The 27,186-nt window shown below is 57.3% G+C and overlaps 1 protein-coding gene across 2 annotated transcripts in view; it reads left to right on the forward strand.

Moving 5' to 3' along the window:
• Positions 1–27,186, forward strand: part of btbd9 (BTB (POZ) domain containing 9) — a 351,447-nt gene that overhangs the window by 204,295 nt on the left and 119,966 nt on the right. For both annotated transcript variants that reach the window (XM_072500328.1, XM_072500329.1), the window contains exon 6: positions 1,568–1,687. In XM_072500328.1, coding sequence (XP_072356429.1) covers positions 1,568–1,687 — 120 coding nt within the window. The remainder of the gene's footprint in view (positions 1–1,567; positions 1,688–27,186) is intronic.

The raw sequence follows: 27,186 nt of genomic DNA on the forward strand, positions 1-27,186 counted from the left end.
TCCTCGTCTGACTGGCCCAGCTCAAGATCTGTTCCTTGTCCAGGGACCGGTGCATTCGTACCCCCATCCCCCTGGGCGGCTCGTTCACCATCTGCTCCCTGTCCACTTCCAAGGGCCGAGTAAACCCCCAGCAGCGTCTCGAACATACGCGCCACATAAGCCCCTGCGTCCGATCCCCCGCTCCGGGAGGCCAGCGGTCCTCAGGTTCTCCCTGCGCGACCTGTTCTCCAGATCCTCCACCTTCTCCTGCAGCCTTTTCTGGTGGTCCTTCATCTCCGCCGCCATCGGGGTTAGCTGGTCCTCGTGCTCAGCCACCGTCTCTTCCACCTCCTGTCCCTGGGCTTCCACTCTTTCCTCCACCCGGACAATTCCCGTCCGAATCGGGTCCTGTCTTTGCTTGGCAAAGCTCTCCTGAAGGAACTCCATCAGCTGCTGCGTTGACCACTGGGCCGGCAATCCCAGTCCCTGAGCCTCCGTCATACTCTCCTGTGTTGCAGGCCCCACTCCCTTCCCTGCCCAACGATCCCTCCTGTGCAGACCACTCCTGGTCCACCACTCCATACACTGGTGGGGGTTTCCTCTCCTCGACCTCGCCAACCTCCTGTTTTGTCGATCCAATCCCCCGTAAGTCGGGGGGGGGGGGGGGGGGGGGAGTGGTCCCGAAGGTCCACCGTGAGCGCGAGCTACCAAACAAGCGACCGCTCACTCCATGGTCACCACCAGAAGTCCAGCCGACTGCACCTTTCAATGAGATCGTGGGTTTGGGATTTTGGGGGCAGGTGGCTGAAATTTAGCGGTCAAAGAAATGAGTCCACTCCTCTCCTCCACTGAGGAAGAACTTAGTGCTGGAGAAGAGAAGGTTTGTCTCTGGTAATTATGAACATTAAAATAATTATTTTCATAGAATTTACAATGCAGAAGGAGGCCATTCAGCCCATCGAGTCTGCTCCGGCTCTTGGAAAGAGCACCCTACCCAAGGTCAACACCTCCACCCTATCCCCATAACCCAGTAACCCCACCCAACACTAAGGGCAATTTTGGACACTAAGGGCAATTTATCATGGCCAATCCACCTAACCTGCACATCTTTGGACTGTGGGAGGAAACCGGAGCACCCGGAGGAAACCCACGCAGACACGGGGAGGACGTGCAGACTCCGTACAGTCAGTGACCCGGCGGGGAGTCGAACCTGGGACCCTGGAGCTGTGAAGCAATTGTGCGATCCACAATGCTACCGTGCTGAATAGAGTTCTCGGATCAGAGAGAAGGGATTTTAGTGATGCGAAGGCTTTGTCCTGGCAAGGGGGAGACTTGTGCTCCCACCTCCCTCTCTGCAATAAGCTTGACGATGGTAGTGGATCATGAAACTGCACTTGACGCATAACATCACCCTGAGGCGAACCACTGACATTCATGGTTAGAGCACACCTCGGTTTGTTGTCAGCAGTTCCAGGCACCACACTTTAGGGATATATTGGATGGAGTACAGTGTGGATTTGGCAGAATGCGATGTGAATGGCCTCCACTTTTCCTTGTAGAGCAGCTGATTCTCCGCTTCCTTTCCCAGGTCTTATTCGTACTACATTGAAGTGTCGATGGATGAGCTGGATTGGATTCGGATCATTGATCATTCCAACTACCTGTGTCGCTCCTGGCAGAACCTTTTCTTCACCCCCTGCGTCTGCAGGTAAGCAGTTAAACGGCCGTTTACACTCCCGCTGCCGTGTCGGTTTCCTGGTTGAATGTGTCTGTTACCTCATTAACCCCCACAGAGAGTTTGGAACAGCTCTCAGGAGGGAGAAATTCTCTTCAGGGTTCACCTGTAATGAACTGTCATTGTTGTGTTGTGTACTCTGGGGTAACACAGGCTGCAGCTTTTACCAAAAGATACTCCAGACGTTGAAGTAAGTTCAATGTGATTTATTGAACCATTAGCACAGTTCTCTATGAGTTCGACTCTCCTGCTAATCTTGCTATAGTAACTCATAGTTAGGGATCCTCTCGGAAGGAGCGATCACAATATGGTGGAATTTAAAATACAGATGGAGGATGACAAGGTAAAATCAAGCACTAGTGTTTTGTGCTTAAACAAAGGCGATTACAATGGGATGAGAGAAGAACTAGCTAAGGTAGACTGGGAGCAAAGACTTCATGGTGAAGCAGTTGAGGAACAGTGGAGAACCTTGCAAGCGATTTTTCACAGTGCCCAGCAAAGGTTTATACCAACAAAAAGGAGGGACGGTAGAAAGAGGAAAAATCGACCGTGGATATAAGGAAATAAGGGAGAGTATCAAATTGAAGGAAAAAGCATACAAAGTGGCAAAGTTTAGTGGGAGACTAGAAGATTGGGAAATCTTTAGGGGGCAACAGAAAGCTACTAAAAAAAGCTATAAAGAAGAGTAAGATAGATTATGAGAGTAAACTTGCTCAGAATATAAAAACAGATAGTAAAAGTTTTACAAATATATAAAACAAAAAAGAGTGGCTAAGGTAAATATTGGTCCTTGAGAGGATGAGCAGGGAGATTTAATAATGGGAGATGAGGAAACGGCTGAGGAACTGAACAGGTTTTTGGGTCAGTCTTCACAGTGGAAGACACAAATAACATGCCAGTGACTGATAGAAATTAGGCTATGACAGGTGAGGACCTGGAACATAGAACGTAGAACATTACAGCGCAGTACAGGCCCTTCGGCCCTCGATGCTGCACTGACCTGTGAAACCACTCTAAAGCCCATCTACACTATTCCCTTATCGTCCATACGTCTATCCAATGACCATTTGAATGTCCTTAGTGTTGGCGAGTCCACTACTGTTGCAGGCAGGGCATTCCACGCCCTTACTACTCAGAGTACTTGCATTCAGAGACTATTTCCTCGGGTGGATGTAGCTGTTACAAGGGGACATAACTATAAGATTCAGGGTGAGAGATATAGGAGGGATGTCCGAGGTAGGTTCTTTACTCAGAGAGTGGTTAGGGTGTGGAATGGGCTGCCTGCTGTGATAGTGGAGTCGGACATTTAGGAACTTTCAAGCGGTTATTGGATAGGCGTGTGGAGGGCACTCAAATGATTGGGAGTCGGTTGATTTGATCTTAGTTTCAGACTAGTTCGGCACAACATCGTGGGCCGAAGGGCCTGTACTGCGCTGTACAGTTCTATGTTCTATAATTGAAGGATAGATATTGAAGTATCTTTCAGGCGTAAGGAGAGTAAAATCAAGCTCTTCTGGTGGGACAAGCAAAGGGAGTTAATGGGGTGGCCAGAGTAATAAACTGGTTAACACTGTTCCTGACACAGAGGAGGCAGAGAATATACAAACAAGGCCTAGAGTGCTATTCAGCAGAGTGTAATCTGTAGAGAGAGCTCAAGAGATGGAGGATAAGTTGCATTAGTCCTCCAACACGGAGTGAACCTGTCTGTGTGATATCACAGGTATGTGATTGGGACGTGAATACTTCTTTCTTTCACCTTGGACTCATTTTGAAGCAAATTGAAAATCTAATTAAATGAAACCGGGATGTAGGGCCTGTGTCGTCGCTTCAGTGGGAGGTGGTGGACCCCATTCTGCTTCGTACTGACTGCCAGATGGAATGCAATGTGGAAAAGTGTGAGGTTATGCACTTTGGAAGGAGGAATTTAGACACAGACTATTTTCTAAATGGGGAAATGCTTCGGAAATCAGAAGCACAAAGGGACTTGGGAGTCCTTGCTCACGATTCTCTTAAGCTTAACGTATCGAAGGAAGGATGTGCTGGCCTTGGAAAGGGTCCAGAGGAGGTTCACAAGAATGATCCCTGGAATGAAGAGCTTGTCGTATGAGGAACGGTTGAGGACTCTGGGTCTGTACTCGTTGGAGTTTAGGATGAGGGGGGATCTTATTGAAACTTCCAGGATACTGCGAGGCCTGGATAGAATGTTTCCACTTGTAGGAAAAACTAGAACCAGAGGACACCATCTCAGACTAAAGGGACGATCCTTTTAAACAGAGATGAGGAGGAATTTCTCCAGCCAGAGGGTGGTGAATCTGTGGAACTCTTTGCCGCAGAAGGCTGTGGAGGCCAATTCACTGAGTGTCTTTAAGACAGAGATAGATAGGTTCTTGATCAATAAGGGGATCAGGGGTTAGGGGGAGAAGGCGGGAGAATGGGGATGAGAAAATATCAGCCATGATAGAATGGTGGAGTGGACTCGATGGGCCGAGTGGCCTAATTCTGTCCCTATGTCTGATGGTCTTATGGGGCAGTTCAGAAGAGGGTCACTAGAGTGATTCCAGAGATGAGGGGTTTGTCGCACGAGGAGAGCTTGAACAGTCGAGGCCGATACTCTCTGGAGTTTAGAAGAATGAGGGGAGATCTCGCTGAGGTGTGCAAGATGCTAAACAGTCTGGATAAAGTCGACATGGAGCTGATGCTTCCTCTTGTGGGGAATTCGAAAACAAGAGGTCAGAATCTTAGAATGAGAATTAGCAAATTTGAAACAGATTTGAGGAGAAACTACCTCTCCCAAAGGGTCGTGAACCTGTGGAATTCGCTACCCAGAGTGCGGTGCATGCTGGGATAGTGAGTAAATTTGAGGGTTAGAGAGATTTCTAATTGGGAATGGGGGTGAAGGGTTATGGAGAACGGGCAGGACGGTGGAGTTCAGGCCAGGATGGGATCAGCAATGATCACATTGAGGGCCCGGGAGACTAAATTGGCGATTCCCGCTCCGAGGTCATGTGTTTTAGGGAGGAGATGCTGTGGCTGATTTTACAATGCAGCTATTGGTCTGTAACATTGTGGTCACTGTCCGTGCGGAGTTTGCACATTCTCCCCGTGTCTGCGTGGGTCTCACCCCCACAACCCAAAGATGTGCAGGGTGGGTGGATTGGCCACGCTAAATTGCCCCTTAATTGGAAAAAAAAAATTATTGGGTACTCTAAATTTATCAAAAGAAAACCTTGTGGTAACAGATGGGGAACATATCAGCCATGATAGAATGGCGAAGCAGACTCGGTGGGCCGAATGGCCTAATTCTGCTCCTACATCTCATGAACTTTAAGTAGGCAAGAGATTAAGATTTATTTTCTTAAACTCCCAGATGTATCCTCAAAATGGTCTATTTAAGACTGAGGTGGGGGGAAATTACTTCACGGAGCGTGATGAACTTTGGAATTCTCAATCACAGATGGCAATAGAGGCCAAGTCACTGAATATATTTAAGGAGGAAATAGATGCCGCTTTGAGTAAACACGACCGAAACATGCGCCAGGCTCAGTCTGATCCAGTTCAAGGTCGTACATCGGGCCCACATGACGGTGGCCCGGATGAGCAAATTCTTTGGGCTGGAGGACGAATGTGCCAGATGTGCCAGAGGACCAGCGAACCATGGCCACATGTTCTGGGCGTGTCCTAAACTAAGCGGGTACTGGCAGGGATTTGCGGACGACGTGTCCCGCGTATTGAAAACTAGGGTGGCAATGAGTCCTGAGGTGGTGATTCTGGGGGTTTCGGAAGGACCGGGGAGCCCAGGAGGAGAAAGAGGCTGACGTCTTGGCCTTTTGCTTCCCTGGTAGCCCGCCGACGAATACTGTTGGCACGGAGGGACTCAAAGCCCCGAAGTCTGAAGTATGGCTTTCGGACATGGCGAGCTTCCTCGGGCTGGAGAAAATTAAGTTCGCCTTGAGAGGATCGCTGTCACGGTTCACCTGGAGGTGGCAGCCAGTCGTTGACTTCTTTGCGGAGTACTAATCGTCGGGGGGGTTAGGGTAGCGGAGAGTAGGGGGTTGCTCAGGCAGGTTCTTGCGAGAGGGGAGTCGATTCTTGCATTATGTCTTATTTGCTTTTTGTACACTGCGGTATAATGTTGCTGTTTTATATGCCAAAAATACCTCAATAAAATAGCGTATTAAAAAAAATAAAAAGGAAATAGATTTCTAGACTCTGAAGGTGTGGCAGGTATGGTGTGAAAATCGAAGATCAGCCATGATAATTTTGAATGGTGGAGCAGGCTCGATGGGCCTAACTCTGCTCCTATTTCCGACGTTTCTAGTTAATGCAGCAGAGAGGTGCCAAACAGCAAGATGTCACTGAGCCAGAACATGCTGCAGGCAGGCTGACTGCATGGTGTTTCAGCCAAGCCTTCAGAGCCCCACTTTACACCCCTATCATCCCTGCTTCCTGAGTTACTGCACTCAGCGACTGTATCTCTCCTCCATTGCCCTGGGTCAGGTACAGGCTGATGGACGTCACATTATTGTGTCCCTGTGTAACATTAGCAGTACAGTCGGAAATACTCTGAGCTGCACAGAGGGAGAGGGTAGTTTGGCCAGACGCCTTGATCTGGTCATCTTGAAACTGCCTCCATTAGATAATGATTGCAAGCAGCCGATTCCCACCACTATTCCAGGACGTGAGATGCCCTCTCAGGTATTTGCTTTCTGTGGGAGCTGCTCTTGAAGTTGCCATTTGAGTGCTGCCTTATTGCTGCCTGTTCCTCTCCTGGGACAGGTCGCTGCTTTTCAAGTGTCTGCTTCAGTACAAAGATGCAGAAATTGCACAAATAAATTTGGATTTTACCCACTCAAATGTTAAATGAGCTCGAAGGTTTTTTTTTCACCGGATCTTTTCTGCGAAGCAGTTCAATTAATTGTCATTCTGACGTGCCGCAGGGTTTATAAACTGTGAGACGACACAATTTACTGCAAGATGCCTTCACCCTTGAGAACTCATTATACCGAACAGTGTCACTTGCTGCCTCTCCGACAATGCTGAAATCAGGCCATTAATTGTCAGTTAAAGATAGCTCGTCTTGCTCCAACCAAAACCCCGCACTATCACTTCCTTTCCTTCCTACTTATTTCCCTTCCAACCCCTCCCTATCCTATACCCCTGCCGAAGAACTTGGATCAGAAACGGGTGACTTCAGTAAAGCCAGTTTACAAGGGCATGGTGAAAGTGGAATTGGAAAACCTGCCGACCACATTGAATATTTCTTTTTCTTTCAATTTACAATACGCACTTCATTCTCTCCCAATTAAGGGGCAATTTAGCGGGGCCAACCCAGCTAACCTGCCCTACTTTTGGGTTGTGGGGGCGCAACCCACGCAAACACGGGGAGAATGTGCAAACTCCACACGGACAGTGACCCAGAGCCGGGATCGAACCTGGGACCTCGGCGCCGTGAGGCAGCGGTGCTAACCTCTGTGCTACATGTCACAGAATTTACAGTGCAGAAGGAGGTCATTCGGCCCATCGAGTCTGCAACAGCTTTGGGTCCCTGGCACTGTGAGAACAGCAGTGTTAACCCGGGTCCCTGGCACTGTGAGAACAGCAGTGTTAACCCGGGTCCCTGGCACAGTGAGACAGCAGTGTTAACCCGGGTCCCTGGCACAGTGAGACAGCAGTGTTAACCCGGGTCCCTGGCACTGAGACAGCAGTGTTAACCCGGGTCCCTCGCACTGTGAGACAGCAGTGTTAACCCGGGTCCCTGGCACTGTGAGACAGCAGTGTTAACCCGGGTCCCTGGCACTGTGAGACGGCTGTGTTAACCCGGGTCCCTGGCTCTGTGAGTCAACAGTGTTAACCCGGGTCCCTAGCACTGTGAGACAGCAGTGTTAACCCGGGTCCCTGGCACTGTGAGACGGCTGTGTTAACCCGGGTCCCTGGCTCTGTGAGTCAACAGTGTTAACCCGGGTCCCTAGCACTGTGAGACAGCAGTGTTAACCCGGGTCCCTGGCACGGTGAGGCAGCAGTGTTAACCCTGGTCCCTGGCACAGTGAGGCAGCAGTGTTAATCCGGGTCCCTAGCACTGTGAGACAGCAGTGTTAACCCGGGTCCCTGGCCCTGTGAGACAGCAGTGTTAACCCTGGTCCCTGGAACTGAGGCAGCAGTGTTAACCCGGGTCCCTGGCACTGAGAGGCAGCAGTGTTAACCCGGGACGCTGGCCCTGTGAGACAGCAGTGTTAACCCGGGTCCCTGGCTCTGTGAGACAGCAGTGTTAACCCGGGTCCCTGGCACTGTGAGCCAGCAGTGTTAACCCGGGTCCCTGGCATTGTGAGACAGCAGTGTTATCCCGGGTCCCTGGCACTGAGACAGCAGTGTTAACCCGGGTCCCTCGCACTGTGAGACAGCAGTGTTCACCCAGGTCCCTGGCACTGAGACAGCAGTGTTAACCCGGGTCCCTGGCACTGTGAGACAGCAGTGTTAACCCGGGTCCCTGGCACTGTGAGACGGCTGTGTTAACCCGGGTCCCTGGCTCTGTGAGTCAACAGTGTTAACCCGGGTCCCCGGCACTGTGAGACAGCAGTGTTAACCCGGGTCCCTGGCACGGTGAGGCAGCAGTGTTAACCCTGGTCCCTGGCACAGTGAGGCAGCAGTGTTAATCCGGGTCCCTAGCACTGTGAGACAGCAGTGTTAACCCGGGTCCCTGGCCCTGTGAGACAGCAGTGTTAACCCTGGTCCCTGGAACTGAGGCAGCAGTGTTAACCCGGGTCCCTGGCACTGAGAGGCAGCAGTGTTAACCCGGGACGCTGGCCCTGTGAGACAGCAGTGTTAACCCGGGTCCCTGGCTCTGTGAGACAGCAGTGTTAACCCGGGTCCCTGGCACTGTGAGCCAGCAGTGTTAACCCGGGTCCCTGGCATTGTGAGACAGCAGTGTTATCCCGGGTCCCTGGCACTGAGACAGCAGTGTTAACCCGGGTCCCTCGCACTGTGAGACAGCAGTGTTCACCCAGGTCCCTGGCACTGAGACAGCAGTGTTAACCCGGGTCCCTGGCACTGAGACAGCAGTGTTAACGCGGGTCCCTGGCACTGTGAGACAGCAGTGTTAACCCGGGTCCCTGGCCCTGTGAGACAGCAGTGTTAACCCTGGTCCCTGGCACTGAGGCAGCAGTGTTAACCCGGGTCCCTGGCACTGAGAGGCAGCAGTGTTAACCCGGGTCCCTGGCCCTGTGAGACAGCAGTGTTAACCCGGGTCCCTGGCACGGTGAGGCAGCAGTGTTAACCCTGGTCCCTGGAACTGAGACAGCAGTGTTAACCCGGGTCCCTGGCACTGTGAGACTGCAGTGTTAACCCGGGTCCCTGGCTCTGGGAGACAGCAGTGTTATCCCGGGTCCCTGGCTCTGTGAGACAGCAGTGTTAACCCGGGTTCCTGGCACTGTGAGACAGCAGTGTTAACCCGGGTCCCTGGCACGGTGAGACAGCAGTGTTATCCCGGGTCCCTGGCACTGAGACAGCAGTGTTAACCCGGGTACCTCGCACTGTGAGACAGCATTGTTAACCCAGGTCCCTGGCACTGAGACAGCAGTGTTAACCCGGGTCCCTGGCACTGTGAGACAGCAGTGTTAACCCAGGTCCCTGGCACTGAGACAGCAGTGTTAACCCGGGTCCCTGGCACTGTGAGACAGCAGTGTTAAGCCGGGTCCCTGGCACGGTGAGGCAGCAGTGTTAACCCTGGTCCCTGGCACAGTGAGGCAGCAGTGTTAACCCGGGTCCCTGGCCCTGTGAGACAGCAGTGTTAACCCGGGTCCCTGGCACGGTGAGGCAGCAGTGTTAACCCGGGACGCTGGCCCTGTGAGACAGCAGTGTTAACCCGGGTCCCTGGCACTGAGACAGCAGTGTTAACCCGGGTCCCTCGCACTGTGAGACAGCAGTGTTAACCCGGGTCCCTGGCACTGTGAGACAGCAGTGTTAACCCGGGTCCATGGCACTGTGAGACAGCAGTGTTAACCCGGGTCCATGGCATTGTGAGGCAGCTGTGTTAACCCAGGTCCCTGGCACTGTGAGACAGCAGTGTTAACCCGGGTCCCTGGCTCTGTGAGACAGCAGTGTTCACCCGGGTCCCTGGCACTGTGAGACAGCAGTGTTAACCCGGGTCCCTGGCACTGTGAGGCAGCAGTGTTAACCCGGGTCACTGGCACTGTGAGACAGCAGTGCTAACCCGGGTCCCTGGCACTGTGAGGCAGCAGTGTTAACCCGGGTCCCTGGCCCTGTGAGACAGCAGTGTTAACCCGGGTCCCTGGCACGGTGAGGCAGCAGTGTTAACCCGGGACGCTGGCCCTGTGAGACAGCAGTGTTAACCCGGGTCCCTGGCACTGAGACAGCAGTGTTAACCCGGGTCCCTCGCACTGTGAGACAGCAGTGTTAACCCGGGTCCCTGGCACTGTGAGACAGCAGTGTTAACCCGGGTCCATGGCACTGTGAGACAGCAGTGTTAACCCGGGTCCATGGCATTGTGAGGCAGCTGTGTTAACCCAGGTCCCTGGCACTGTGAGACAGCAGTGTTAACCCGGGTCCCTGGCTCTGTGAGACAGCAGTGTTCACCCGGGTCCCTGGCACTGTGAGACAGCAGTGTTAACCCGGGTCCCTGGCACTGTGAGGCAGCAGTGTTAACCCGGGTCACTGGCACTGTGAGACAGCAGTGCTAACCCGGGTCCCTGGCACTGTGAGACAGCAGTGTTAACCCAGGTCCCTGACATTGTGAGACAGCAGTGTTAACCCAGGTCCCTGGCTCTGTGAGACAGCATGTGTTAACTCGGGTCCTTGATACTGTCAGACAGCAATGTTAACCAGGGTCCCTGGCACTGTGAGACAGCAGTGTTAACCCAGGTCCCTGGCACTGTGAGACTGCAGTGTTAACCCGGGTCCCTGGCTCTGTGAGACAGCAGTGTTAACCCGGGTCCCTGGCACTGTGAGACAGCAGTGTTAACCCGGGTCCCTGGCACTGTGAGACAGCAGTGTTAACCCGGGTCCCTGGCACGGTTAGACAGCAGTGTTATCCCGGGTCCCTGGCACTGAGACAGCAGTGTTAACCCGGGTCCCTCGCACTGTGAGACAGCAGTGTTAACCCGGGTCCCTGGCACTGAGACAGCACTGTTAACCCGGGTCCCTGGCACGGTGAGGCAGCAGTGTTAACCCGGGTCCCGGGCCCTGTGAGACAGCAGTGTTAACCCGGGTCCTTGGCTCTGTGAGACAGCAGTATTAACCTGGGTCCCTGGCACTGAGACAGCACTGTTAACCCGGGTCCCTGGCACGGTGAGGCAGCAGTGTTAACCCCGGTCCCTGGCACTGTGAGACAGCAGTGTTAACCCGGGTCCCTGGCACTGAGACAGCACTGTTAACCCGGGTCCCTGGCACAGTGAGGCAGCAGTGTTAACCCGGGTCCCTGGCCCTGTGAGACAGCAGTGTTAACCCGGGTCCCTGGCCCTGTGAGACAGCAGTGTTAACCCGGGTCCCGGGCCCTGTGAGACAGCAGTGTTAACCCGGGTCCCTGGCACGGTGAGGCAGCAGTGTTAACCCGGGACGCTGGCCCTGTGAGACAGCAGTGTTAACCCGGGTCCTTGGCTCTGTGAGACAGCAGTGTTAATCCGGGTCCCTAGCACTGTGAGACAGCAGTGTTAACCCGGGTCCCTGGCCCTGTGAGACAGCAGTGTTAACCCTGGTCCCTGGAACTGAGGCAGCAGTGTTAACCCGGGTCCCTGGCACTGAGAGGCAGCAGTGTTAACCCGGGATGCTGGCCCTGTGAGACAGCAGTGTTATCCCGGGTCCCTGGCACTGTGAGCCAGCAGTGTTAACCCGGGTCCCTGGCATTGTGAGACAGCAGTGTTATCCCGGGTCCCTGGCACTGAGACAGCAGTGTTAACCCGGGCCCCTCGCACTGTGAGACAGCAGTGTTCACCCAGGTCCCTGGCACTGAGACAGCAGTGTTAACCCGGGTCCCTGGCACTGAGACAGCAGTGTTAACGCGGGTCCCTGGCACTGTGAGACTGCAGTGTTAACCCTGGTCCCTGGCACTGAGGCAGCAGTGTTAACCCGGGTCCCTGGCACTGAGAGGCAGCAGTGTTAACCCGGGACGCTGGCCCTGTGAGACAGCAGTGTTAACCCGGGTCCCTGGCACGGTGAGGCAGCAGTGTTAACCCTGGTCCCTGGCACAGTGAGGCAGCAGTGTTAACCCGGGTCCCTGGCCCTGTGAGACAGCAGTGTTAACCTGGGTCACTGGCACCGTGAGGCAGCAGTGTTAACCCGGGTCCCTGGCCCTGTGAGACAGCAGTGTTAACCCTGGTCCCTGGCACAGTGAGGCAGCAGTGTTAACCCGGGTCCCTGGACCTGTGAGACAGCAGTGTTAACCCGGGTCCCTGGCCCTGTGAGACAGCAGTGTTATCCCGGGTACCTGGCACTGTGAGACAGCAGTGTTAACCCGGGTCCCTGGCACGGTGAGGCAGCAGTGTTAACCCTGGTCCCTGGAACTGAGGCAGCAGTGTTAACCCGGGTCCCTGGCACTGAGAGGCAGCATTGTTAACCCGGGACGCTGGCCCTGTCAGACAGCAGTGTTAACCCGGGTCCCTGGCACGGTGAGGCAGCAGTGTTAACCCTGGTCCCTGGCACAGTGAGGCAGCAGTGTTAACCCGGGTCCCTGGCACTGTGAGAAAGCAGTGTTAACCCGGGACCCTGGCTCTGTGAGACAGCTGTGTTAACCCGGGTCCCTGGCTCTGTGAGACAGCAGTGTTAACCCGGGTCCCTGGCGCTGTGAGACAGCAGTGTTAACCCGGGTCCCTGGCGCTGTGATAAAGCAGTGTTAACCCGGGTCCCTGGCTCTGTGAGGCAACAGTGTTCACCCGGGTCCCTGGCACTGTGAGACAGCAGTGTTAACCCGGGTCCCTGGCACTGTGAGACAGCAGTGTTAAACCGGGTCCCTGGCACTGTGAGGCAGCAGTGTTAACCCGGGTCCCTGGCACTGTGAGGCAGCAGTGTTAACCCGGGTCCCTGGCACTGTGAGGCAGCAGTGTTAACCCGGGTCCCTGGCACTGTGAGGCAGCAGTGTTAACCCGGGTCCCTGGCGCTGTGAGACAGCAGTGTTAACCCTGGTCCCTGGAACTGAGGCAGCAGTGTTAACCCGGGTCCCTGGCACTGAGAGGCAGCAGTGTTAACCCGGGTCCCTCGCACTGTGAGACAGCAGTGTTCACCCAGGTCCCTGGCACTGAGACAGCAGTGTTAACCCGGGTCCCTGGCACTGTGAGACTGCAGTGTTAACCCGGGTCCCTGGCTCTGTGAGACAGCAGTGTTATCCCGGGTCCCTGGCTCTGTGAGACAGCAGTGTTAACCCGGGTTCCTGGCACTGTGAGACAGCAGTGTTAACCCGGGTCCCTGGCACGGTGAGACAGCAGTGTTATCCCGGGTCCCTGGCACTGAGACAGCAGTGTTAACCCGGGTACCTCGCACTGTGAGACAGCATTGTTAACCCAGGTCCCTGGCACTGAGACAGCAGTGTTAAACCGGGTCCCTGGCACTGAGACAGCAGTGTTAACCCGGGTCCCTGGCACTGTGAGACAGCAGTGTTAACCCGGGTCCCAGGCACTGAGACAGCAGTGTTAACCCGGGTCGCTGGCACTGTGAGACAGCAGTGTTAATCCGGGTCCCTGGCACTGTGAGACAGCAGTGTTAAGCCGGGTCCCTGGCACTGTGAGGCAGCAGTGTTAACACTGGTCCCTGGCACAGTGAGGCAGCAGTGTTAACCCGGGTCCCTGGCCCTGTGAGACAGCAGTGTTAACCCGGGTCCCTGGCACGGTGAGGCAGCAGTGTTAACCCGGGTCCCTGGCACGGTGAGGCAGCAGTGTTAACCCGGGACGCTGGCCCTGTGAGACAGCAGTGTTAACCCGGGTCCCTGGCACTGAGACAGCAGTGTTAACCCGGGTCCCTCGCACTGTGAGACAGCAGTGTTAACCCGGGTCCCTGGCACTGTGAGACAGCAGTGTTAACCCGGGTCCATGGCACTGTGAGACAGCAGTGTTAACCCGGGTCCATGGCATTGTGAGGCAGCTGTGTTAACCCAGGTCCCTGGCACTGTGAGACAGCAGTGTTAACCCGGGTCCCTGGCTCTGTGAGACAGCAGTGTTCACCCGGGTCCCTGGCACTGTGAGACAGCAGTGTTAACCCGGGTCCCTGGCACTGTGAGGCAGCAGTGTTAACCCGGGTCACTGGCACTGTGAGACAGCAGTGCTAACCCGGATCCCTGGCACTGTGAGACAGCAGTGTTAACCCAGGTCCCTGACATTGTGAGACAGCAGTGTTAACCCAGGTCCCTGGCTCTGTGAGACAGCATGTGTTAACTCGGGTCCTTGATACTGTCAGACAGCAATGTTAACCAGGGTCCCTGGCACTGTGAGACAGCAGTGTTAACCCAGGTCCCTGGCACTGTGAGACTGCAGTGTTAACCCGGGTCCCTGGCTCTGTGAGACAGCAGTGTTAACCCGGGTCCCTGGCACTGTGAGACAGCAGTGTTAACCCGGGTCCCTGGCACTGTGAGACAGCAGTGTTAACCCGGGTCCCTGGCACGGTTAGACAGCAGTGTTATCCCGGGTCCCTGGCACTGAGACAGCAGTGTTAACCCGGGTCCCTCGCACTGTGAGACAGCAGTGTTAACCCGGGTCCCTGGCACTGAGACAGCACTGTTAACCCGGGTCCCTGGCACGGTGAGGCAGCAGTGTTAACCCGGGTCCCGGGCCCTGTGAGACAGCAGTGTTAACCCGGGTCCTTGGCTCTGTGAGACAGCAGTATTAACCTGGGTCCCTGGCACTGAGACAGCACTGTTAACCCGGGTCCCTGGCACGGTGAGGCAGCAGTGTTAACCCCGGTCCCTGGCACTGTGAGACAGCAGTGTTAACCCGGGTCCCTGGCACTGAGACAGCACTGTTAACCCGGGTCCCTGGCACAGTGAGGCAGCAGTGTTAACCCGGGTCCCTGGCCCTGTGAGACAGCAGTGTTAACCCGGGTCCCTGGCCCTGTGAGACAGCAGTGTTAACCCGGGTCCCTGGCACTGAGACAGCACTGTTAACCCGGGTCCCTGGCACAGTGAGGCAGCAGTGTTAACCCGGGTCCCTGGCCCTGTGAGACAGCAGTGTTAACCCGGGTCCCTGGCCCTGTGAGACAGCAGTGTTAACCCGGGTCCCGGGCCCTGTGAGACAGCAGTGTTAACCCGGGTCCCTGGCACGGTGAGGCAGCAGTGTTAACCCGGGACGCTGGCCCTGTGAGACAGCAGTGTTAACCCGGGTCCTTGGCTCTGTGAGACAGCAGTGTTAATCCGGGTCCCTAGCACTGTGAGACAGCAGTGTTAACCCGGGTCCCTGGCCCTGTGAGACAGCAGTGTTAACCCTGGTCCCTGGAACTGAGGCAGCAGTGTTAACCCGGGTCCCTGGCACTGAGAGGCAGCAGTGTTAACCCGGGATGCTGGCCCTGTGAGACAGCAGTGTTAACCCGGGTCCCTGGCTCTGTGAGACAGCAGTGTTATCCCGGGTCCCTGGCACTGTGAGCCAGCAGTGTTAACCCGGGTCCCTGGCATTGTGAGACAGCAGTGTTATCCCGGGTCCCTGGCACTGAGACAGCAGTGTTAACCCGGGCCCCTCGCACTGTGAGACAGCAGTGTTCACCCAGGTCCCTGGCACTGAGACAGCAGTGTTAACCCGGGTCCCTGGCACTGAGACAGCAGTGTTAACGCGGGTCCCTGGCACTGTGAGACTGCAGTGTTAACCCTGGTCCCTGGCACTGAGGCAGCAGTGTTAACCCGGGTCCCTGGCACTGAGAGGCAGCAGTGTTAACCCGGGACGCTGGCCCTGTGAGACAGCAGTGTTAACCCGGGTCCCTGGCACGGTGAGGCAGCAGTGTTAACCCTGGTCCCTGGCACAGTGAGGCAGCAGTGTTAACCCGGGTCCCTGGCCCTGTGAGACAGCAGTGTTAACCTGGGTCACTGGCACCGTGAGGCAGCAGTGTTAACCCGGGTCCCTGGCCCTGTGAGACAGCAGTGTTAACCCTGGTCCCTGGCACAGTGAGGCAGCAGTGTTAACCCGGGTCCCTGGACCTGTGAGACAGCAGTGTTAACCCGGGTCCCTGGCCCTGTGAGACAGCAGTGTTATCCCGGGTACCTGGCACTGTGAGACAGCAGTGTTAACCCGGGTCCCTGGCACGGTGAGGCAGCAGTGTTAACCCTGGTCCCTGGAACTGAGGCAGCAGTGTTAACCCGGGTCCCTGGCACTGAGAGGCAGCATTGTTAACCCGGGACGCTGGCCCTGTCAGACAGCAGTGTTAACCCGGGTCCCTGGCACGGTGAGGCAGCAGTGTTAACCCTGGTCCCTGGCACAGTGAGGCAGCAGTGTTAACCCGGGTCCCTGGCACTGTGAGAAAGCAGTGTTAACCCGGGACCCTGGCTCTGTGAGACAGCTGTGTTAACCCGGGTCCCTGGCTCTGTGAGACAGCAGTGTTAACCCGGGTCCCTGGCGCTGTGAGACAGCAGTGTTAACCCGGGTCCCTGGCGCTGTGATAAAGCAGTGTTAACCCGGGTCCCTGGCTCTGTGAGGCAACAGTGTTCACCCGGGTCCCTGGCACTGTGAGACAGCAGTGTTAACCCGGGTCCCTGGCACTGTGAGACAGCAGTGTTAAACCGGGTCCCTGGCACTGTGAGGCAGCAGTGTTAACCCGGGTCCCTGGCACTGTGAGGCAGCAGTGTTAACCCGGGTCCCTGGCACTGTGAGGCAGCAGTGTTAACCCGGGTCCCTGGCACTGTGAGGCAGCAGTGTTAACCCGGGTCCCTGGCGCTGTGAGACAGCAGTGTTAACCCTGGTCCCTGGAACTGAGGCAGCAGTGTTAACCCGGGTCCCTGGCACTGAGAGGCAGCAGTGTTAACCCGGGTCCCTCGCACTGTGAGACAGCAGTGTTCACCCAGGTCCCTGGCACTGAGACAGCAGTGTTAACCCGGGTCCCTGGCACTGTGAGACTGCAGTGTTAACCCGGGTCCCTGGCTCTGTGAGACAGCAGTGTTATCCCGGGTCCCTGGCTCTGTGAGACAGCAGTGTTAACCCGGGTTCCTGGCACTGTGAGACAGCAGTGTTAACCCGGGTCCCTGGCACGGTGAGACAGCAGTGTTATCCCGGGTACCTCGCACTGTGAGACAGCATTGTTAACCCAGGTCCCTGGCACTGAGACAGCAGTGTTAAACCGGGTCCCTGGCACTGAGACAGCAGTGTTAACCCGGGTCCCTGGCACTGTGAGACAGCAGTGTTAACCCGGGTCCCAGGCACTGAGACAGCAGTGTTAACCCGGGTCGCTGGCACTGTGAGACAGCAGTGTTAATCCGGGTCCCTGGCACTGTGAGACAGCAGTGTTAAGCCGGGTCCCTGGCACTGTGAGGCAGCAGTGTTAACACTGGTCCCTGGCACAGTGAGGCAGCAGTGTTAACCCGGGTCCCTGGCCCTGTGAGACAGCAGTGTTAACCCGGGTCCCTGGCACGGTGAGGCAGCAGTGTTAACCCGGGACGCTGGCCCTGTGAGACAGCAGTGTTAACCCGGGTCCCTGGCACTGAGACAGCAGTGTTAACCCGGGCCCCTCGCACTGTGAGACAGCAGTGTTAACCCAGGTCCCTGACACTGAGACAGCAGTGTTAACCCGGGTCCCTGGCACTGTGAGACAGCAGTGTTAACCCGGGACCCTGGCACTGAGACGGCTGTGTTAACCCGGTTCCCTGGCACTGTGAGACAGCAGTGTTAACCCGGGTCCCGGGCACTGTGAGGCAGCAGTGTTAACCCGGGTCCCTGGCCCTGTGAGACAGCAGTGTTAACCCGGGTCCCTGGCCCTGTGAGACAGCAGTGTTATCCCGGGTACCTGGCACTGTGAGACAGCAGTGTTAACCCGGGTCCCTGGCACGGTGAGGCAGCAGTGTTAACCCTGGTCCCTGGAACTGAGGCAGCAGTGTTAACCCGGGTCCCTGGCACTGAGAGGCAGCATTGTTAACCCGGGACGCTGGCCCTGTCAGACAGCAGTGTTAACCCGGGTCCCTGGCACGGTGAGGCAGCAGTGTTAACCCTGGTCCCTGGCACAGTGAGGCAGCAGTGTTAACCCGGGTCCCTGGCACTGTGAGAAAGCAGTGTTAACCCGGGACCCTGGCTCTGTGAGACAGCTGTGTTAACCCGGGTCCCTAGCACTGTGAGACAGCAGTGTTAACCCGGGTCCCTGGCCCTGTGAGACAGCAGTGTTAACCCTGGTCCCTGGAACTGAGGCAGCAGTGTTAACCCGGGTCCCTGGCACTGAGAGGCAGCAGTGTTAACCCGGGATGCTGGCCCTGTGAGACAGCAGTGTTAACCCGGGTCCCTGGCTCTGTGAGACAGCAGTGTTATCCCGGGTCCCTGGCACTGTGAGCCAGCAGTGTTAACCCGGGTCCCTGGCATTGTGAGACAGCAGTGTTATCCCGGGTCCCTGGCACTGAGACAGCAGTGTTAACCCGGGCCCCTCGCACTGTGAGACAGCAGTGTTCACCCAGGTCCCTGGCACTGAGACAGCAGTGTTAACCCGGGTCCCTGGCACTGAGACAGCAGTGTTAACGCGGGTCCCTGGCACTGTGAGACTGCAGTGTTAACCCTGGTCCCTGGCACTGAGGCAGCAGTGTTAACCCGGGTCCCTGGCACTGAGAGGCAGCAGTGTTAACCCGGGACGCTGGCCCTGTGAGACAGCAGTGTTAACCCGGGTCCCTGGCACGGTGAGGCAGCAGTGTTAACCCTGGTCCCTGGCACAGTGAGGCAGCAGTGTTAACCCGGGTCCCTGGCCCTGTGAGACAGCAGTGTTAACCTGGGTCACTGGCACCGTGAGGCAGCAGTGTTAACCCGGGTCCCTGGCCCTGTGAGACAGCAGTGTTAACCCTGGTCCCTGGCACAGTGAGGCAGCAGTGTTAACCCGGGTCCCTGGACCTGTGAGACAGCAGTGTTAACCCGGGTCCCTGGCCCTGTGAGACAGCAGTGTTATCCCGGGTACCTGGCACTGTGAGACAGCAGTGTTAACCCGGGTCCCTGGCACGGTGAGGCAGCAGTGTTAACCCTGGTCCCTGGAACTGAGGCAGCAGTGTTAACCCGGGTCCCTGGCACTGAGAGGCAGCATTGTTAACCCGGGACGCTGGCCCTGTCAGACAGCAGTGTTAACCCGGGTCCCTGGCACGGTGAGGCAGCAGTGTTAACCCTGGTCCCTGGCACAGTGAGGCAGCAGTGTTAACCCGGGTCCCTGGCACTGTGAGAAAGCAGTGTTAACCCGGGACCCTGGCTCTGTGAGACAGCTGTGTTAACCCGGGTCCCTGGCTCTGTGAGACAGCAGTGTTAACCCGGGTCCCTGGCGCTGTGAGACAGCAGTGTTAACCCGGGTCCCTGGCGCTGTGATAAAGCAGTGTTAACCCGGGTCCCTGGCTCTGTGAGGCAACAGTGTTCACCCGGGTCCCTGGCACTGTGAGACAGCAGTGTTAACCCGGGTCCCTGGCACTGTGAGACAGCAGTGTTAAACCGGGTCCCTGGCACTGTGAGGCAGCAGTGTTAACCCGGGTCCCTGGCACTGTGAGGCAGCAGTGTTAACCCGGGTCCCTGGCACTGTGAGGCAGCAGTGTTAACCCGGGTCCCTGGCACTGTGAGGCAGCAGTGTTAACCCGGGTCCCTGGCGCTGTGAGACAGCAGTGTTAACCCTGGTCCCTGGAACTGAGGCAGCAGTGTTAACCCGGGTCCCTGGCACTGAGAGGCAGCAGTGTTAACCCGGGTCCCTCGCACTGTGAGACAGCAGTGTTCACCCAGGTCCCTGGCACTGAGACAGCAGTGTTAACCCGGGTCCCTGGCACTGTGAGACTGCAGTGTTAACCCGGGTCCCTGGCTCTGTGAGACAGCAGTGTTATCCCGGGTCCCTGGCTCTGTGAGACAGCAGTGTTAACCCGGGTTCCTGGCACTGTGAGACAGCAGTGTTAACCCGGGTCCCTGGCACGGTGAGACAGCAGTGTTATCCCGGGTCCCTGGCACTGAGACAGCAGTGTTAACCCGGGTACCTCGCACTGTGAGACAGCATTGTTAACCCAGGTCCCTGGCACTGAGACAGCAGTGTTAAACCGGGTCCCTGGCACTGAGACAGCAGTGTTAACCCGGGTCCCTGGCACTGTGAGACAGCAGTGTTAACCCGGGTCCCAGGCACTGAGACAGCAGTGTTAACCCGGGTCGCTGGCACTGTGAGACAGCAGTGTTAATCCGGGTCCCTGGCACTGTGAGACAGCAGTGTTAAGCCGGGTCCCTGGCACTGTGAGGCAGCAGTGTTAACACTGGTCCCTGGCACAGTGAGGCAGCAGTGTTAACCCGGGTCCCTGGCCCTGTGAGACAGCAGTGTTAACCCGGGTCCCTGGCACGGTGAGGCAGCAGTGTTAACCCGGGACGCTGGCCCTGTGAGACAGCAGTGTTAACCCGGGTCCCTGGCACTGAGACAGCAGTGTTAACCCGGGTCCCTCGCACTGTGAGACAGCAGTGTTAACCCAGGTCCCTGACACTGAGACAGCAGTGTTAACCCGGGTCCCTGGCACTGTGAGACAGCAGTGTTAACCCGGGACCCTGGCACTGAGACGGCTGTGTTAACCCGGGTCCCTGGCACTGTGAGACTGCAGTGTTAACCCGGGTCCCTGGCTCTGTGAGACAGCAGTGTTATCCCGGGTCCCTGGCTCTGTGAGACAGCAGTGTTAACCCGGGTTCCTGGCACTGTGAGACAGCAGTGTTAACCCGGGTCCCTGGCACGGTGAGACAGCAGTGTTATCCCGGGTCCCTGGCACTGAGACAGCAGTGTTAACCCGGGTACCTCGCACTGTGAGACAGCATTGTTAACCCAGGTCCCTGGCACTGAGACAGCAGTGTTAAACCGGGTCCCTGGCACTGAGACAGCAGTGTTAACCCGGGTCCCTGGCACTGTGAGACAGCAGTGTTAACCCGGGTCCCAGGCACTGAGACAGCAGTGTTAACCCGGGTCGCTGGCACTGTGAGACAGCAGTGTTAATCCGGGTCCCTGGCACTGTGAGACAGCAGTGTTAAGCCGGGTCCCTGGCACTGTGAGGCAGCAGTGTTAACACTGGTCCCTGGCACAGTGAGGCAGCAGTGTTAACCCGGGTCCCTGGCCCTGTGAGACAGCAGTGTTAACCCGGGTCCCTGGCACGGTGAGGCAGCAGTGTTAACCCGGGACGCTGGCCCTGTGAGACAGCAGTGTTAACCCGGGTCCCTGGCACTGAGACAGCAGTGTTAACCCGGGTCCCTCGCACTGTGAGACAGCAGTGTTAACCCAGGTCCCTGACACTGAGACAGCAGTGTTAACCCGGGTCCCTGGCACTGTGAGACAGCAGTGTTAACCCGGGTCCCTGGCACTGAGACGGCTGTGTTAACCCGGTTCCCTGGCACTGTGAGACAGCAGTGTTAACCCGGGTCCCGGGCACTGTGAGACAGCACTGTTAACCCGGGTCCCTGGCACTGTGAGACAGCAGTGTTAACCCGGGTCCCTGGCTCTGGAACATCAGTGTTAACCCATGTCCCTGGCACTGTGAGACAGCAGTGTTAACCCGGGTCCATGGCATTGTGAGGCAGCTGTGTTAACCCAGGTCCCTGGCACTGTGAGACAGCAGTGTTAACCCGGGTCCCTGGCTCTGTGAGACAGCAGTGTTCACCCGGGTCCCTGGCACTGTGAGACAGCAGTGTTAACCCGGGTCCCTGGCACTGTGAGGCAGCAGTGTTAACCCGGGTCACTGGCACTGTGAGACAGCAGTGCTAACCCGGGTCCCTGGCACTGTGAGACAGCAGTGTTAACCCAGGTCCCTGGCTCTGTGAGACAGCATGTGTTAACTCGGGTCCTTGATACTGTCAGACAGCAATGTTAACCAGGGTCCCTGGCACTGTGAGACAGCAGTGTTAACCCAGGTCCCTGGCACTGTGAGACTGCAGTGTTAACCCGGGTCCCTGGCTCTGTGAGACAGCAGTGTTAACCCGGGTCCCTCGCACTGTGAGACAGCAGTGTTAACCCGGGTCCCTGGCACGGTTAGACAGCAGTGTTAACCCGGGTCCCTGGCACTGAGACAGCACTGTTAACCCGGGTCCCTGGCACGGTGAGGCAGCAGTGTTAACCCTGGTCCCTGGCACAGTGAGGCAGCAGTGTTAACCCGGGTCCCGGGCCCTGTGAGACAGCAGTGTTAACCCGGGTCCCTGGCACGGTGAGGCAGCAGTGTTAACCCGGGACGCTGGCCCTGTGAGACAGCAGTGTTAACCCGGGTCCTTGGCTCTGTGAGACAGCAGTATTAACCCTGGTCCCTGGCTCTGTGAGACAGCAGTGTTAACCCGGGTCCCTGGCACGGTGAGGCAGCAGTGTTAACCCTGGTCCCTGGCACAGTGAGGCAGCAGTGTTAATCCGGGTCCCTAGCACTGTGAGACAGCAGTGTTAACCCGGGTCCCTGGCCCTGTGAGACAGCAGTGTTAACCCTGGTCCCTGGAACTGAGGCAGCAGTGTTAACCCGGGTCCCTGGCACTGAGAGGCAGCAGTGTTAACCCGGGATGCTGGCCCTGTGAGACAGCAGTGTTAACCCGGGTCCCTGGCTCTGTGAGACAGCAGTGTTAACCCGGGTCCCTGGCACTGTGAGCCAGCAGTGTTAACCCGGGTCCCTGGCATTGTGAGACAGCAGTGTTATCCCGGGTCCCTGGCACTGAGACAGCAGTGTTAACCCGGGTCCCTGGCACTGAGACAGCAGTGTTAACGCGGGTCCCTGGCACGGTGAGGCAGCAGTGTTAACCCTGGTCCCTGGCACAGTGAGGCAGCAGTGTTAACCCGGGTCCCTGGCCCTGTGAGACAGCAGTGTTAACCTGGGTCCCTGGCACCGTGAGGCAGCAGTGTTAACCCGGGTCCCTGGCCCTGTGAGACAGCAGTGTTAACCCTGGTCCCTGGCACAGTGAGGCAGCAGTGTTAACCCGGGTCCCTGGCCCTGTGAGACAGCAGTGTTAACCCGGGTCCCTGGCCCTGTGAGACAGCAGTGTTATCCCGGGTTTCTGGCACTGTGAGACAGCAGTGTTAACCCGGGTCCCTGGCACGGTGAGGCAGCAGTGTTAACCCTGGTCCCTGGAACTGAGGCAGCAGTGTTAACCCGGGTCCCTGGCACTGAGAGGCAGCATTGTTAACCCGGGACGCTGGCCCTGTCAGACAGCAGTGTTAACCCGGGTCCCTGGCAAGGTGAGGCAGCAGTGTTAACCCTGGTCCCTGGCACAGTGAGGCAGCAGTGTTAACCCGGGTCCCTGGCACTGTGAGAAAGCAGTGTTAACCCGGGACCCTGGCTCTGTGAGACAGCTGTGTTAACCCGGGTCCCTGGCTCTGTGAGACAGCAGTGTTAACCCGGGTCCCTGGCGCTGTGAGACAGCAGTGTTGACCCGGGTCCCTGGCGCTGTGATAAACCAGTGTTAACCCGGGTCCCTGGCTCTGTGAGGCAACAGTGTTAACCCGGGTCCCTGGCACTGTGAGGCAGCAGTGTTAACCCGGGTCACTGGCACTGTGAGACAGCAGTGCTAACCCGGGTCCCTGGCACTGTGAGGCAGCAGTGTTAACCCGGGTCACTGGCACTGTGAGACAGCAGTGCTAACCCGGGTCCCTGGCACTGTGAGACAGCAGTGTTAACCCAGGTCCCTGGCTCTGTGAGACAGCATGTGTTAACTCGGGTCCTTGATACTGTCAGACAGCAATGTTAACCAGGGTCCCTGGCACTGTGAGACAGCAGTGTTAACCCAGGTCCCTGGCACTGTGAGACTGCAGTGTTAACCCGGGTCCCTGGCTCTGTGAGACAGCAGTGTTAACCCGGGTCCCTCGCACTGTGAGACAGCAGTGTTAACCCGGGTCCCTGGCACGGTTAGACAGCAGTGTTAACCCGGGTCCCTGGCACTGAGACAGCACTGTTAACCCGGGTCCCTGGCACGGTGAGGCAGCAGTGTTAACCCTGGTCCCTGGCACAGTGAGGCAGCAGTGTTAACCCGGGTCCCGGGCCCTGTGAGACAGCAGTGTTAACCCGGGTCCCTGGCACGGTGAGGCAGCAGTGTTAACCCGGGACGCTGGCCCTGTGAGACAGCAGTGTTAACCCGGGTCCTTGGCTCTGTGAGACAGCAGTATTAACCCTGGTCCCTGGCTCTGTGAGACAGCAGTGTTAACCCGGGTCCCTGGCACGGTGAGGCAGCAGTGTTAACCCTGGTCCCTGGCACAGTGAGGCAGCAGTGTTAATCCGGGTCCCTAGCACTGTGAGACAGCAGTGTTAACCCGGGTCCCTGGCCCTGTGAGACAGCAGTGTTAACCCTGGTCCCTGGAACTGAGGCAGCAGTGTTAACCCGGGTCCCTGGCACTGAGAGGCAGCAGTGTTAACCCGGGATGCTGGCCCTGTGAGACAGCAGTGTTAACCCGGGTCCCTGGCTCTGTGAGACAGCAGTGTTAACCCGGGCCCCTGGCACTGTGAGCCAGCAGTGTTAACCCGGGTCCCTGGCATTGTGAGACAGCAGTGTTATCCCGGGTCCCTGGCACTGAGACAGCAGTGTTAACCCGGGTCCCTGGCACTGAGACAGCAGTGTTAACGCGGGTCCCTGGCACGGTGAGGCAGCAGTGTTAACCCTGGTCCCTGGCACAGTGAGGCAGCAGTGTTAACCCGGGTCCCTGGCCCTGTGAGACAGCAGTGTTAACCTGGGTCCCTGGCACCGTGAGGCAGCAGTGTTAACCCGGGTCCCTGGCCCTGTGAGACAGCAGTGTTAACCCTGGTCCCTGGCACAGTGAGGCAGCAGTGTTAACCCGGGTCCCTGGCCCTGTGAGACAGCAGTGTTAACCCGGGTCCCTGGCCCTGTGAGACAGCAGTGTTATCCCGGGTTTCTGGCACTGTGAGACAGCAGTGTTAACCCGGGTCCCTGGCACGGTGAGGCAGCAGTGTTAACCCTGGTCCCTGGAACTGAGGCAGCAGTGTTAACCCGGGTCCCTGGCACTGAGAGGCAGCATTGTTAACCCGGGACGCTGGCCCTGTCAGACAGCAGTGTTAACCCGGGTCCCTGGCAAGGTGAGGCAGCAGTGTTAACCCTGGTCCCTGGCACAGTGAGGCAGCAGTGTTAACCCGGGTCCCTGGCACTGTGAGAAAGCAGTGTTAACCCGGGACCCTGGCTCTGTGAGACAGCTGTGTTAACCCGGGTCCCTGGCTCTGTGAGACAGCAGTGTTAACCCGGGTCCCTGGCGCTGTGAGACAGCAGTGTTGACCCGGGTCCCTGGCGCTGTGATAAACCAGTGTTAACCCGGGTCCCTGGCTCTGTGAGGCAACAGTGTTAACCCGGGTCCCTGGCACTGTGAGACAGCAGTGTTAACCCGGGTCCCTGGCACTGTGAGACAGCAGTGTTAAACCGGGTCCCTGGCGCTGTGAGACAGCAGTGTTAACCCAGGTCCCTGGCTCTGTGAGACAGCAGCGTTAACCCGTGTCCCTGGCACTGAGACAGCAGTGTCAACCCGGGTCCCTGGCACTGTGAGACAGCAGTGTTAACCCGGTTCCCTGGCACTGTGAGACAGCAGTGTTAACCCCTTGCACTGTGAGACAGCAGTGTTAACCCGGGTCCCTGGCACTGTGAGACAGCAGTGTTAACCCGTGTCCCTGGCACTGAGACAGCAGTGTTAACCCAGGTCCCTGGCTCTGTGAGACAGCAGTGTTAACCCGGGCCCCTGGCACTGTGAGACAGCAGTGTTAACCCGGGTCCCTGGCACTGTGAGACAGCAGTGTTAACCCGGGTCCCTGGCACTGTGAGACAGCAGTGTTAACCCGGGTCCCTGGCACTGTGAGACAGCAGTGTTAACCCGGGTCCCTGGCTCAGTGAGACAGCAGTGTTAACCCGGGTCCCTGGCACTGTGAGACAGCAGTGTTAACCCGGGTCCCTGGCACTGTGAGACAGCAGTGTTCACCCGGGTCCCTGGCACTGTGAGACAGCAATGCTAACCCGGGTCCCTGGCACTGTGAGACAGCTGTGTTAACCCGCGTCCCTGGCACTGTGAGACAGCAGTGTTCACCCGGGCCCCTGGCACTGTGAGTCAGCAGTGTTTACCCGGGTCCCTGGCACTGAGATAGCAGTGTTAACCCGGGTCCCTGGATCTGTGAGACAGCAGAGTTAACCCGTGTCCCTGGCACTGTGACAGCAGTGTTAACCCGAGTCCCTGGCTCTGTGAGACAGCAGAGTTAACCCGGGTCCCTGGCTCTCTGAGACAGCAGTGTTAACCCGGGTCCCTGGCACTGTGAGACAGCAGTGTTAACCCGGGTCTCTGGCACTGAGATAGCAGTGTTAATCCGGGTCCCTGGCACTGTGAGACAGCAGTGTTAACCCGGGTCCCTGGCACTGTGACGCAGCAGTGTTAACCCGGGTCCCTGGCACTGTGAGGCAGCAGTGTTAACCCGGGTCCTTGGCTCTGTGAGACAGCAGTATTAACCCTGGTCCCTGGCTCTGTGAGACAGCAGTGTTAACCCGGGTCCCTGGCACGGTGAGGCAGCAGTGTTAACCCTGGTCCCTGGCACAGTGAGGCAGCAGTGTTAATCCGGGTCCCTAGCACTGTGAGACAGCAGTGTTAACCCGGGTCCCTGGCCCTGTGAGACAGCAGTGTTAACCCTGGTCCCTGGAACTGAGGCAGCAGTGTTAACCCGGGTCCCTGGCACTGAGAGGCAGCAGTGTTAACCCGGGATGCTGGCCCTGTGAGACAGCAGTGTTAACCCGGGTCCCTGGCTCTGTGAGACAGCAGTGTTAACCCGGGTCCCTGGCACTGTGAGCCAGCAGTGTTAACCCGGGTCCCTGGCATTGTGAGACAGCAGTGTTATCCCGGGTCCCTGGCACTGAGACAGCAGTGTTAACCCGGGTCCCTGGCACTGAGACAGCAGTGTTAACGCGGGTCCCTGGCACGGTGAGGCAGCAGTGTTAACCCTGGTCCCTGGCACAGTGAGGCAGCAGTGTTAACCCGGGTCCCTGGCCCTGTGAGACAGCAGTGTTAACCTGGGTCCCTGGCACCGTGAGGCAGCAGTGTTAACCCGGGTCCCTGGCCCTGTGAGACAGCAGTGTTAACCCTGGTCCCTGGCACAGTGAGGCAGCAGTGTTAACCCGGGTCCCTGGCCCTGTGAGACAGCAGTGTTAACCCGGGTCCCTGGCCCTGTGAGACAGCAGTGTTATCCCGGGTTTCTGGCACTGTGAGACAGCAGTGTTAACCCGGGTCCCTGGCACGGTGAGGCAGCAGTGTTAACCCTGGTCCCTGGAACTGAGGCAGCAGTGTTAACCCGGGTCCCTGGCACTGAGAGGCAGCATTGTTAACCCGGGACGCTGGCCCTGTCAGACAGCAGTGTTAACCCGGGTCCCTGGCAAGGTGAGGCAGCAGTGTTA

This window comes from Scyliorhinus torazame, chromosome 4 (assembly GCF_047496885.1).
Source record: "Scyliorhinus torazame isolate Kashiwa2021f chromosome 4, sScyTor2.1, whole genome shotgun sequence".
Taxonomy (NCBI): Eukaryota; Metazoa; Chordata; class Chondrichthyes; order Carcharhiniformes; family Scyliorhinidae; genus Scyliorhinus; species Scyliorhinus torazame.